Source organism: Anomalospiza imberbis, chromosome 11 (genome assembly GCF_031753505.1).
Source record: "Anomalospiza imberbis isolate Cuckoo-Finch-1a 21T00152 chromosome 11, ASM3175350v1, whole genome shotgun sequence".
Lineage (NCBI taxonomy): Eukaryota > Metazoa > Chordata > Aves > Passeriformes > Viduidae > Anomalospiza > Anomalospiza imberbis.
The window spans coordinates 22,725,990-22,736,837 of record NC_089691.1 but is presented as its reverse complement, the minus strand read 5'-3'; the positions used below and the strand labels follow the sequence as shown (position 1 = coordinate 22,736,837).

At 50.8% G+C, this 10,848-nt stretch overlaps 2 protein-coding genes across 3 annotated transcripts; both read right to left on the bottom strand.

The window, feature by feature from the left end:
• Positions 1–1,027: 1,027 nt before the first annotated feature.
• On the bottom strand, positions 1,028–2,673 carry VHL (von Hippel-Lindau tumor suppressor). The gene is made up of 3 exons (XM_068202368.1): positions 2,454–2,673; positions 1,907–2,017; positions 1,028–1,510 (listed from the first exon to the last, which is right to left on the bottom strand). Exons 1-3 carry the CDS (start codon positions 2,656–2,658, stop codon positions 1,338–1,340), a joined length of 489 nt encoding a protein of 162 aa, XP_068058469.1. The 5' UTR covers positions 2,659–2,673; the 3' UTR covers positions 1,028–1,337.
• Positions 2,674–4,271: 1,598 nt separating this feature from the next.
• THUMPD3 (THUMP domain containing 3) lies at positions 4,272–9,535 on the bottom strand. Of its 2 annotated transcripts, none has more exons than XM_068202366.1 (9): positions 9,199–9,535; positions 8,737–8,814; positions 7,689–8,225; positions 6,686–6,816; positions 6,174–6,243; positions 5,683–5,798; positions 5,387–5,497; positions 5,042–5,165; positions 4,272–4,810 (listed from the first exon to the last, which is right to left on the bottom strand). In XM_068202366.1, exons 1-9 carry the CDS (start codon positions 9,409–9,411, stop codon positions 4,679–4,681), a joined length of 1,512 nt encoding a protein of 503 aa, XP_068058467.1. In that variant the 5' UTR covers positions 9,412–9,535; the 3' UTR covers positions 4,272–4,678. The 2 variants fall into 2 exon arrangements, with proteins under 2 accessions (XP_068058467.1, XP_068058468.1); XM_068202367.1 differs by having other exon boundaries at positions 5,387–5,494.
• Positions 9,536–10,848: the final 1,313 nt, after the last annotated feature.

Sequence of the window (10,848 nt, the reverse complement as noted above, 5' to 3'; positions counted from 1 at the left end):
AGCAGCGGGCTGGGCAGGCTGTGCAGTCCAAAGTGTCTGTCTGCTGCTCATGCACGACTGTCAGAGAATCACAGGAATACACAGAGGCGCTGGGGCCTTACCTGACAGAGTTACAGTCAGAAAGCAAGCATTTCCGTTTTTATGGCCAAGATCAATTTCTTCAAGTATGTAAGAGAAACAAGTTTACAAATAAGGAGACATTCCATACTTACAAAATACATTGAGACTCTCAGTTTCACAGCTACTCTCAGAATGTACAACTGGAGGGAAACATATTCACAGAAATAACCTGCTGTAATCAATCTGCTTCTAACCTGAGCTGCACCACATCTTGCTCGATGGACAACACATGTAAGATTAAACTATGCTGCTCTGAACTCTCTGTGTTCACACCAGAGCACATTCCACTGAGATGTGGGGAACAGAATACAGGCAAAGAAATATTATCTGTCCCCCTCCAGCCTGCCACTAAGCATGGCCCTGTTTGTGAGCTGGCTGTGTGAGCCAATACAGCTCCCACTGGTCCTGAGAAGACACAGGCAGCTCGAGAGGCCCACGCTCCCTGAAAGGCCTCCTACTACAACTTGGACTAGAGCACTGCGAGGGGAAAAGACAGAAGTTAAAGCATCTACCTCCTGTGAACCCTGTACAGGCTGCTGGGGAAGCAGCTGTGGGGGACAAGGGTGTTCCAAAACGAGGGTCTGGTCTGTGTGGCTGAGATCAGCCAGGCAAGAATCCTATGACAAAGGCAAATAAGGCATTTGAGGTATGATGACAGTGAAAACATGTCAGACCTAGAGCAGATAGGACATGGCTTTGTACGTGGAACGGTAAGAGGCAGAATAACCTGCAAGCATTTACACATCATCTTTCCACCAATGTAATGTTTGTCAGACCCTCAGGCACTGCTGGAAACCCTCATGTACAAACCCCTCATGCTCTGTGACCTGCAGGCACATTGAGGCGTGTGAAAGGGAAATTCCATCAAAACAAATGACTCAAACAAAAGCGATGACACTTACGACCATTAGTCTGGGCTAAATTAATCCTTGGTGTAATCTGCTTTCTAATACAAGGAAAGTTACTTTGTATGAATGTTTTCCATTTAGCTGCCCTGATCTTACCCTACAGTTTGCAAAGCCTGCAATGAAGAAATGAACTGAACCATCAGAACCCAGCATGCCTCCCAGTGCTGTTCTGTCACGGAAGTTACTGAGTTTATGTTTCAAAATGTTAAACGGAGGCATCGGTTCTCGGTGGGTCTCCTGGCGACTCCCGCTCAGACTCAGTGGTTTGTAACGAGGAGTCTGAAGTGAGTAATCCTGCTGTTCCACAGTTTAGTTCCTCAGTGCTTCATTCCTCTCCAGAGAAAGCCGCCGAAGGTCCTTCCAGATGTCAGGATGATCCTCCAGCTCTTCGTATAAGGACTGGACGATGTCCAGTTTCCTGTAGTCCATTGGGCTGACCAGACTGCGCACAACCTGCAGACACCTCTCCTTCAGGGTGAACACTGCAGTCAAGCACAAGCACAACACAGCCTTGTCACGAGGGCTCGCAGCTGCTGCTCCAATGCCAGCAGAGCTGCTCAGCCTGTGAGCACAGAGCACGGCCCGCAGCAGCGACCCACGGCCCACAGCGGTGACCCACGGCAGGCTGGGCTCTCCAGACAGGAGACAGATGTGGGTCTGCCAAGAGGCACCTACGAAAACCCCTCATAGACCCCTTGAAAGGAGAGCTCTGCCACTAGCTCCATCCAATACAACAGCTCCACCTACAACCCCCGCACCTTCTCTTCCAGTGTCTGAGCAGGTTTAGTTTGATGAGGATCTGATTTCTCACTAATCCTAACAGGTCCAGACAGACCAAGTTCGGAATTCCCTCGGGCACATGTGGTCCTGCTCCTTACCTGGCAGGGTGATGTCAGCTTTGGTCACGTTGGGGGCTGCCACGAACAGCTCCTGCTGGTTGACCAGCAGCCCGTCATTGGTCCCTGCATCCCGGAACAGCCAGAGGTGCCCTGGCAGGGAACAAGGTGGGAATGCACCAATTAAAGAACTTTTTAAGGAGTGGATCTGAGGGGCATCTACTCACAAGGGACCAAGTCTCCAGCTTAGCTCTCTGTGCACAGGACACTACCACGGCCCCAGTCACTGGCATGAATGGGGAGGGGAGAGGAAAAAGGGGAAAAGGAGAGGAAAAAATAAAAGGGCAAAAGGAAAGGGGAAAAGGAAAAGAAAAGCAGCAAAGGAAATGGAGAGAGAGAAAGGGAAAAGGAAGGGAAAGGTAAGAGTGGAAGAAGGAAAAAGGGAAGAGAAAGGAAAAAGGGAAGAGAAAGGAAAAAGGAGGTGGGGGGAAGGCAAAAGGGTAAATTCCACCGCCACCAGCTCACCCACCCGGGCCCCGCGACGCCCAAGCCCGTCCCGTCCCGTCCCGTCCCGTCCCGCCGTACCCACCCCGGTAGCTGCGCATGACGCGCCCGCTGCGCGGCTGCAGGACCGGGTAGCAGCGCGGCCGGCCCTCGAAGTCCAGCCAGACGGGCAGCACGCAGCGGGGGCTGTGGTTGTTGAACACGACCTCGGAGAGCTCCCGCGTGTTGACGGAGCGCAGCACGGGCCCGGGCCCGGCCCCGCCGGGGCGCCCCGGGCCTGGCGGCGACATCGCGGCCGCGCGCCCCGGCCCCGCCGCGCGCACGCGCCAGGGGCGGCGCCGAGGGGCGGGCCCCGCCCCCTGGCGCACGCGCCGCAGGGCGGGGGCGGAGCCCGCGGTGAGGGGAGCCCGCGGGGAGGGGAACCCGCCGTGAGCGGAGCCCGCGGGGAGGGGAGCCCGCGGTGAGGGGAACCCGCCGTGAGCGGAGCCCGCCGTGAGGGGAGCCCGCGGTGAGGGGAGCCCGCCGTGAGCGGAGCCCACGGTGAGGGGAACCCGCCGTGAGCGGAGCCCGCCGTGAGGGGAGCCCGCCGTGAGCGGAGCCCGCGGTGAGGGGAGCCCGCCGTGAGCGGAGCCCGCGGTGAGGGGAGCCCGCCGTGAGCGGAGCCCGCGGTGAGGGGAACTCGCCGTGAGCGGAGCCCGCCGTGAGCGGAGCCCGCCGTGAGCGGAGCCCGTCGTGAGGGGAACCCGCCGTGAGGGGAGCCCGCCGTGAGGGGAGCCCGCCGTGAGGGGAGCCCGTAGTGAGCGGAGCCCGCCGTGAGCGGAGCCCGCCGTGAGCGGAGCCCGCCCTGAGGGGAGCCCGCGGTGAGGGGAGCCCGCCGTGAGCGGAGCCCGCCGTGAGCGGAGCCCGCCCTGAGGGGAGCCCGCGGTGAGGGGAGCCCGCCGTGAGCGGAGCCCGCCGTGAGGGGAGCCCGCGGTGAGCGGAGCCGCCAAACGCTCATTTTAACAAATACACAAAAACCAGCTACGGCCGTGTGGCACGCGAGTCGTCACTTAGAGCTGTCAGCTCTCTGTCGTGTCTTATCGCCCAGCAGCCTCAGTTCTTGGGACTAAGGCGCTGGGCTCACCAGGCCTGCCACAAACCAGTTCTTCCTCAGCCAGTGAGAGTTCAGCTGCCAGTTCCTTCCTCTCCGATCTCGGGGTGCCAAAACATTCCCTTATCCTTCAGCTGTAGATTCACAAACACTGTATTATCTTTCTCACACACATGAAAACACTAAAATTTGAGAAAAAATAACTAGATATTGGAAAATCTGGACGTGAAGCAGAAAAAGAAGACAATTGAGACTCATCTCTTTATGCAAAACTTCTAAAACTTTAATACTTGTTAATTCACCTCTGAACAGTTACACAAACTTAGCATGAACACACTGTAATGGAAAGGGCAAACTGGCAATTTGTTTTCAGCCTCTGATGAGCAGAGTGAGAGGCCTGAGAAATCATAGTATGGTCGCAGAAGAAAAAAATATTTGCAACAATATTTTTGTGAATACTGTGGCAGCATAGCTGTGGTAGTTAAATTACCTAAGAAATTCAAATTGCCACCTTGATGCATCCATGGTAGACACCAAAACCATGAACTTTTTAACTGCTAGAAGAACCTCAAATAGTAACTATGGACTGTTTTCTAGGGCTGTGTCTTACCCCCTCATCCACGGCAATGGAACAATAAAACACAGATCAAACATTTACTGGTAATTAGCCGTAAGGTAACAGGCAAGAGAACCAGTAGCACAGCACACTGTTTGCCAACTGGAGTTTGTTTATCAGACCACAAAAACCAGATACTGGTTTATTATTAGTTTACATTTGAGCAATGGTATAAATTAGAAAACTACTCTGAACCCTTTAAGGTGACCGTCTTAGTAGTACTGTTAGTCATTTCAAGATACAGCTTGGTAAATAAATTAACTGTTACACCCAGAGCTGCCGCAACATGTTTTCTACTGTAAGCAGAAAAAATAATCGTTTAACTGAAAAATACAAGAGAAGATTGAAGTCAAGGAAAGAATTACTAATTCCACTAATGAATTTCAGTTTGGGTGGAAGGGAGCAGAGGTGATGTAAGTAATAAGGTTTCAGAACACACAGTAGAGCTGGCAGCTCTCACGTTGATCCCTGGTTTATTGTTTGTGTGACAATTTCTCCACAGGTTGTTTGGTTTTGAACTGACAGGCTATGCTCTCAGGGGTCTGCTTTACCAGCTGGCTATTCAAGGAAGTTCGGAGGCGTCTCTAGTCTTCTCCCACGCAGTTTACCAGCAGGACCTTGTCTCCTCTGCCCGCTCCCAGGTGCGCCTCAGCAGATACACTGCGGCGTGGAGTCCCCCCACGTTCACCCACACGGTCTGAGCTCTGCGCCAGATGTGTCCCACACGGGACAAGGCCTGCGGGCCAGAAACAGCCAAAGAGTGGCATTAAAACAATAACATTCAGTTTATTATTCTGTATCACATCTGATGGGAACATCAAAGGACTTCCAGGTCCAAAACTGAATTTAAGCATTACTAATGATTGCTCTATAAATGAAGTATCATTTGTAATGATGGCAGCTTACAATTTTTCCCTCAATGTATTTTGAAGTGTAAATAGGTTTGATTTTCTCTCACAGAACAAACCTTGGCAAAGCATTTCTTGTCCTGGGTAAGCAGCACAGCCCTGCCTGTCCCTGGGGTGCAGATCCGGCCCATCTCCATCAGACAAGCTGGGTAGAGATCCCAGTTCTTCTTCTTCGACCCTATCCTGCAAGACACATCCAGAACCCCACTGCGGTAACTGGCACCAGGTCAGTGTCGTTGGTGTCTCAGACATCAATCTGCTCATTCGGGAGCACAGTTACTTTCAAGCTCATTTTTAACACAGCACTCCTGACTCCTTCCCCTGCAGGCCCCGTCAGTACCCAGCTGGGGAGGAGCCCAGCCCTGGCCAGGAGAGCGGCGCAGCCCCTTCCCAGCACAGCTCACCTCTTCCCGAAGGGCATGTCTGTCACCACGATGTCCACAGAGCCCGTCCGCAGAGGCAGGTTGCAAATGTCCCACTGGATGACGTCCAAGGGAACGCCCGGGGCAGCGCTGCTGCAAGAGCAAAGGCAGCTCCCTCAGACATGAGCACCCAGAAGGGTTTTACACTGGGGAGGTCTACAATGTCGGCAACAAAATAAACAAGAAAATATGAACCAGACACTCAAGTGCATCAATGCAAAGTGGATTTATGTGCATGCAACACTGCAGGAAAGGTAAATGCCTCAGGCTCCTCTCACCTGTCCTTATTCTCGTTTTTCCTCAGTAAGGAGCTGATGTTGTTTGCTGCTCTCTTCACTGCCTGAGGGCTGTTATCCCCTGCAATGTGGTAGCAGTAGGGCCATTCTGCTGCTCCCTAGGAGGGAAATGATAAACAACATTAGCATCAACATGAATTAAAAAAAACCCAGAATAATTTCTCAAACATGACAGAATACAACAAAGCGACTGCAAGTGGATGGCTGGAAATTTAGAATTCTGTAACAGATAGCTGTATTTTGCACCTTTAAAGCTTAAAATACTTTTGGATTTAGTCTCTTCCTGCTACGTACGTGGAAGGAAAATTAGGTCATTTACAAAAAGTGTATTTGCATTTGTTCAAAAACTGGTGAGACTGGAGCTTACTATTCAGTCATTACTAAGAAGATTTACACATATTATTCAACTATAATAGAATATAGCTAAGATAGAGACAAGTTTAATTAAGTTTAAAAAATCAAGGAAGAATCACCTCTATTGGTATCGCACCTGTACCACACATGGGATCAACTATGATATCTGTGGGCTGGGGATCACAGAGTCTGAGGAACAGAAGAAAAGATATGGTGAGAAATGTCTTAAAAACCTGAATTTCTGTAAATAAGAGAAAGTGAACTATTTTAACCACTCTGATATCTACCCTTCTAACAAAACACTTGATGTGATCATTTTTTCCACTAGTCAAATTTTTTTATAACCAGCAATGAAGTGAAATTCTTTCAAGACTGTGGTACACTATTTTGAAATTTGGCTAATACAGCAAATATTTACTTTCCTTGGCTGGGAAACACCCACTGTTATTACAAGGCACATGGTGTCAGCAACTCCAGGGGTTTTTTTATTTAATTTTCTTTAAGAATTAACAGAAATGGCTTCTGAGGAAGCAGTGGGGGAGATAAAAGGTTTAATTTCTTAAACAAAAGCTGCTGTTCCTTAAACAAAAAGACTTGTTAACCGAGCATAATACAACGTAACCACCCTGACCTGAGCATGCCGTAAGCCAGAGTGGAACGCAGCGTTGTGGGTCCGAAGTGAGTGATATTCCGTCTGTGGAGGCTCTCTTCAGTTAATGCAATCCCCACCACGACTTCATTGTTGTGAATATTCAGAAGAACCTAAAGAAAAAGCCTGAAGTGAATTTCAGGAGTAACAGAAGCTTTCCACAGAATGCCTAGTAAATACTTACAGGAATCTTAGATGGTAATTTAAAATCCAGGAAAGACATATAAAAAAGCTTATCTTCTTGGAAGTAAAGTAAAGCACCATTTTAATAGGACATAATTCAGGCGAGCATTCACATACTCTCCCATTCACACCAAATCTGTTGCACAAGACTTCTCCAAGTGCTATAACCATTGCACTGGCTTCTTAAAAGATTTGGTTTGTAAGTCTGGGGCAGAGGCCGGGTAAGTCCTGCAAGACACAGTGAACCATCTGCAAAAGCAGCAATAAAAATCATATTTGTGGTGGGGACTACATTAACTAGGAAGGTGAAATCTCATTCCAGGGCAGTGGCCAGCCCTTAGTAAAGCTGCAAGAAAAACTAAGGTCTCTCTGTCCCTCAAAAATGCTGGCTCCTGACCACCAACAGGTCAGGGGTGCTGGTTGTATTTTCCCAGACTCTGCTCTCCCCTGACGGAAAATAAACACCTGACAGTTATTGTTAACTACTTCTGTCCTCTTCACCCCAAAACCAGCATCCATTTGGAGCATTTCCTGGTAACTTAAGACCGCTATTATACAATGCATTAGAGGAAAGATTTACTGAAGGTGAAAGCAAGGCAAGGACACACATCAGAGGACACACATAATGTCCAGGGAAATAATGAACCAAGGAAAAGAACACTTCAGAGGAGGCCAATTTCAGCATTGCCAGTTTTCAGTTCCAGAGTCTTTGGAACGCAGTTTGGAGATCTCTAAACTAAAAATCGAGAACTAAAAATTTGTACTGTGGAAATGCAGGTATTTCCAAGGTATGCCACTCTACCTCCACATCAAAATTGGTCATGTCAGCTTTCCACTGGAAGTGCTCTTGCACGGCTCCACCGAAGTCTCTTGCGGCCTCGTTGGACGTGAAGCTGTGCTTGTCTCCAGCTCTGTTGCACGTCACTCGGAACCGCAGCACCTTTGCCTCTCCTTCACCCGCCTGACCGTCGCCAGCCTTGGTCCCACTCTCAGAATTTGCCTGCACTTCACTTTTCACATCTGACTGCTCGTTATCTTCCTCCTCCTCCACCCCATTTCTGGATGTCACTCCTTGGGGATTCTCTGTATCCTGGCCACCAGTGGGTTCCACAGCCACAGGGTTTTGGGCACAGTCCTCCTGGTCACTAGTGCTATGTTGGTCTGCTCCTCCCTCTTCTCCACCATCACCCAGCTTCCCTCTGCTTGCAGGACTCTGCAGATTGTGTTTTTTGCGTTTTGTCTTTTTCTTTTTCAAGCTGTTGTTCAACTCCCAAACTTTCAATGGATCGGTCCAGGGTAGCTTTTTAACCAAATCTTCCAAATCCTTTAGAGCATCTTCCTTTAAAAGACAGAAAAAGTTGTGCTTTGAAGTTATTCCATCCTTTTAAAACTTATCCTTTTTTTTTTGAGGTCTCTCAAAGTAGTCTATTAAACATTAATCCACTACATGTTTAAGTACAGCTTACAGGCTTTTGTCTGTTTTTTGCTGTAACTAAATGGAATTACAGTGAAAATCACAAGACCCACAGGGTTTCATCATTTATCTTGTAATACAGACAACTAACACTGAATTAAGTGACCAAAGTGACACTTTGCTATTCTGTGTCTATGGCCTACAAACACAGCATCACCTCTTACCCCAGATTTTGGCAATGTAAAGTATTTAACTACAGAAATTATGTTAGATGACATGGCCACACTTCCATTTACAAGCCAGAAAAAGGGAACTGGAATAATATCACAAATTAAAAACTTATTAAACAAACAGAATATTTTGATACTAGTCTTAAATAAAAAAACCCCAAACACTCCAAACCCCAGAACTGACAGAAAAAGCAAGAGTGATTCACCTTATTTTCCTTAAATTGATAGTCTTTGAATTCCTGAACAACAACAAATAAATTATCCACTGACCTCAGCCGATGGACCTAGAAGAGATGAAACGATGACACATTACTAGCCGTGTGCCGTGGGGACTGTGTTTACTGTTTTCAGAATTTTGCTATCTGTGTCGAGGTTTCAGAGACTACGGTTTTCCACCTTTAGCCCCCACAGGAGTTATCAGTTTAGTCTTTGCACTGGTTTAACGCGCCCATCTACCATTTCATCTCCCCCGGACACCCCGGTAAAGGCGGATACCGCTGCTGCACCCAAGGCCGGCCGTGGCTGGCTGCGGGATGCTGTGCGGACCGGGGGCCTCCGACACCGAAGCGTTCCGCGCGGAGGGGCTGGGACCCACCGAATCGAACCGATCCGAACCGGCCACAGGGGGAACAGCGGCGGGCGGAGCGGCGCAGAGAGCATGCACGCACCTGAGGCAGGCTCCGGGCCGGGACCTCGAAGTAGATCTTGCCCCGATCCCTGCTGATCCTGGAGGCCGAGCCCAGCTTCTCCTGCACCTCCTCGGCCGCCGTCTGCTCGAACCCCGTGGGCACGGTGGCGCCGATCACGGCCGCAAGCTCCGCGCCCTCCCGGGCTGCGGCCGGGCCCAGCGCCGCGTCGCCGGCCGCCTCCGCTTCCGCCATGCCGGGCTGCCCGGGGAGGGCGAGCGACCGCCCGCACCCACCCACGGCCGGCCGGCCGACCGACTACCGGATCCGCCCCGGCCGCCGGCCACACCGCCCCCGGCGCCGCCACCGCCCTCCCTTTCCGCTTCCGCGCCGGGCGGCACCGCCCGCTGCCCGCGGTTGGCTGCTGGGCGCGGGCGAGAGGCCCCGCGGGGACCGGGTGTCGGTCCAGCGGCCCCGCGGGGAGCTGCTGTCGGACCCTCGGCCGGGGCTCGGTGCGCGGCTCCGTGCGTGTTCCCACCCCGTGACAGGGTGGTTCATTTCCCTCGCGGAGCGCTGGCGGGCCCGCGGGTTCCAGTTCCCGGTTCCAAGCCCAGCGCTCCGGGAGTGTGGGTGTCCCCGCAGCCCCGAGGGTCCCGGCGCTGAGCTCCCGAGCTGGGCTGCCGGTGTTCCGGCCCCCGGGCACCCACACGGCCGCCGCTGCCATAACCCCTGTGCCGCGGGTGGCAAACCATGGGGTGGCCGTTTCTCTTTTCGTTCCTTGTTGCTCTGTTTTCTCGATGGTTGGGCTGTTTCCTTTGGCGTGTTTCCAGAAGTAAAATTATTTTTTAAAGTAAAATCTAGTGGCTAAATGTCTCTTTTTCAGGAGAGACAGAAAGAGAGGCCACGCTACCTGCCATGACCATGCCCCCGTCACTATGACCAAGTGTGAGCTGCATGAAGCTGAATAGGTACTATTTTCCCCCCTCGTTTCAGGTCCCAAAGTCTTTACACCCAGCACTGGAATGATAAATGTAAACACAACTTGTTCGTGCAGCTCTTACCTCCCCAGGTGCAGCATGTCCTGTCAGCAGCACCATTGGTGTTCATTTCCCCTTTTGTGTTCTGGTTCTGCCATCACATTTAATGTCCAACAGGAGGCCTGAGGCACTGCTCTTGCCATTGAACCTTCTGAAGCATTGCTTTGCTTTCACGTGAGCAGGATGAGGGAAGGTGTGGGTTGACTTGTGATTCAAGTCTGAAAATACAGCATGAAAACCGTGGAATTTGGGTCATAAACATGATGAAGAAAGTTTGTGAAATGGCTTTCAATGAGAATTTAAAAATAAGCTAAAGCAGAGGCATTCACAGATTTTGCTCAGCTTTATCCTGCAGCAACACCTATAGCAAGGCAGAACTTTGTGGTTCAAGTGGGACAATAAGCTCAGATTGCTGAGCTATGTTCACTAGCAGACTTTTCAGCATCTTTTGGTGAAGTTGTTTGCAGACACTGAAATGAATTCCACGTGTCTGGCCTAGCAGCAGCAGCTCTGACCCTCACAGCTGGCCTCACACTGGAAGGTAAGAAGCAGGTGAGAGCTGCAGCCTGCTCTGCTGCAGCTCTTGGAATCTGTCCAGACACCATTTCAGAACAGTTTCTGGCTGCTGGCAGGTTCTGTAGCAGCTCTCCTACCT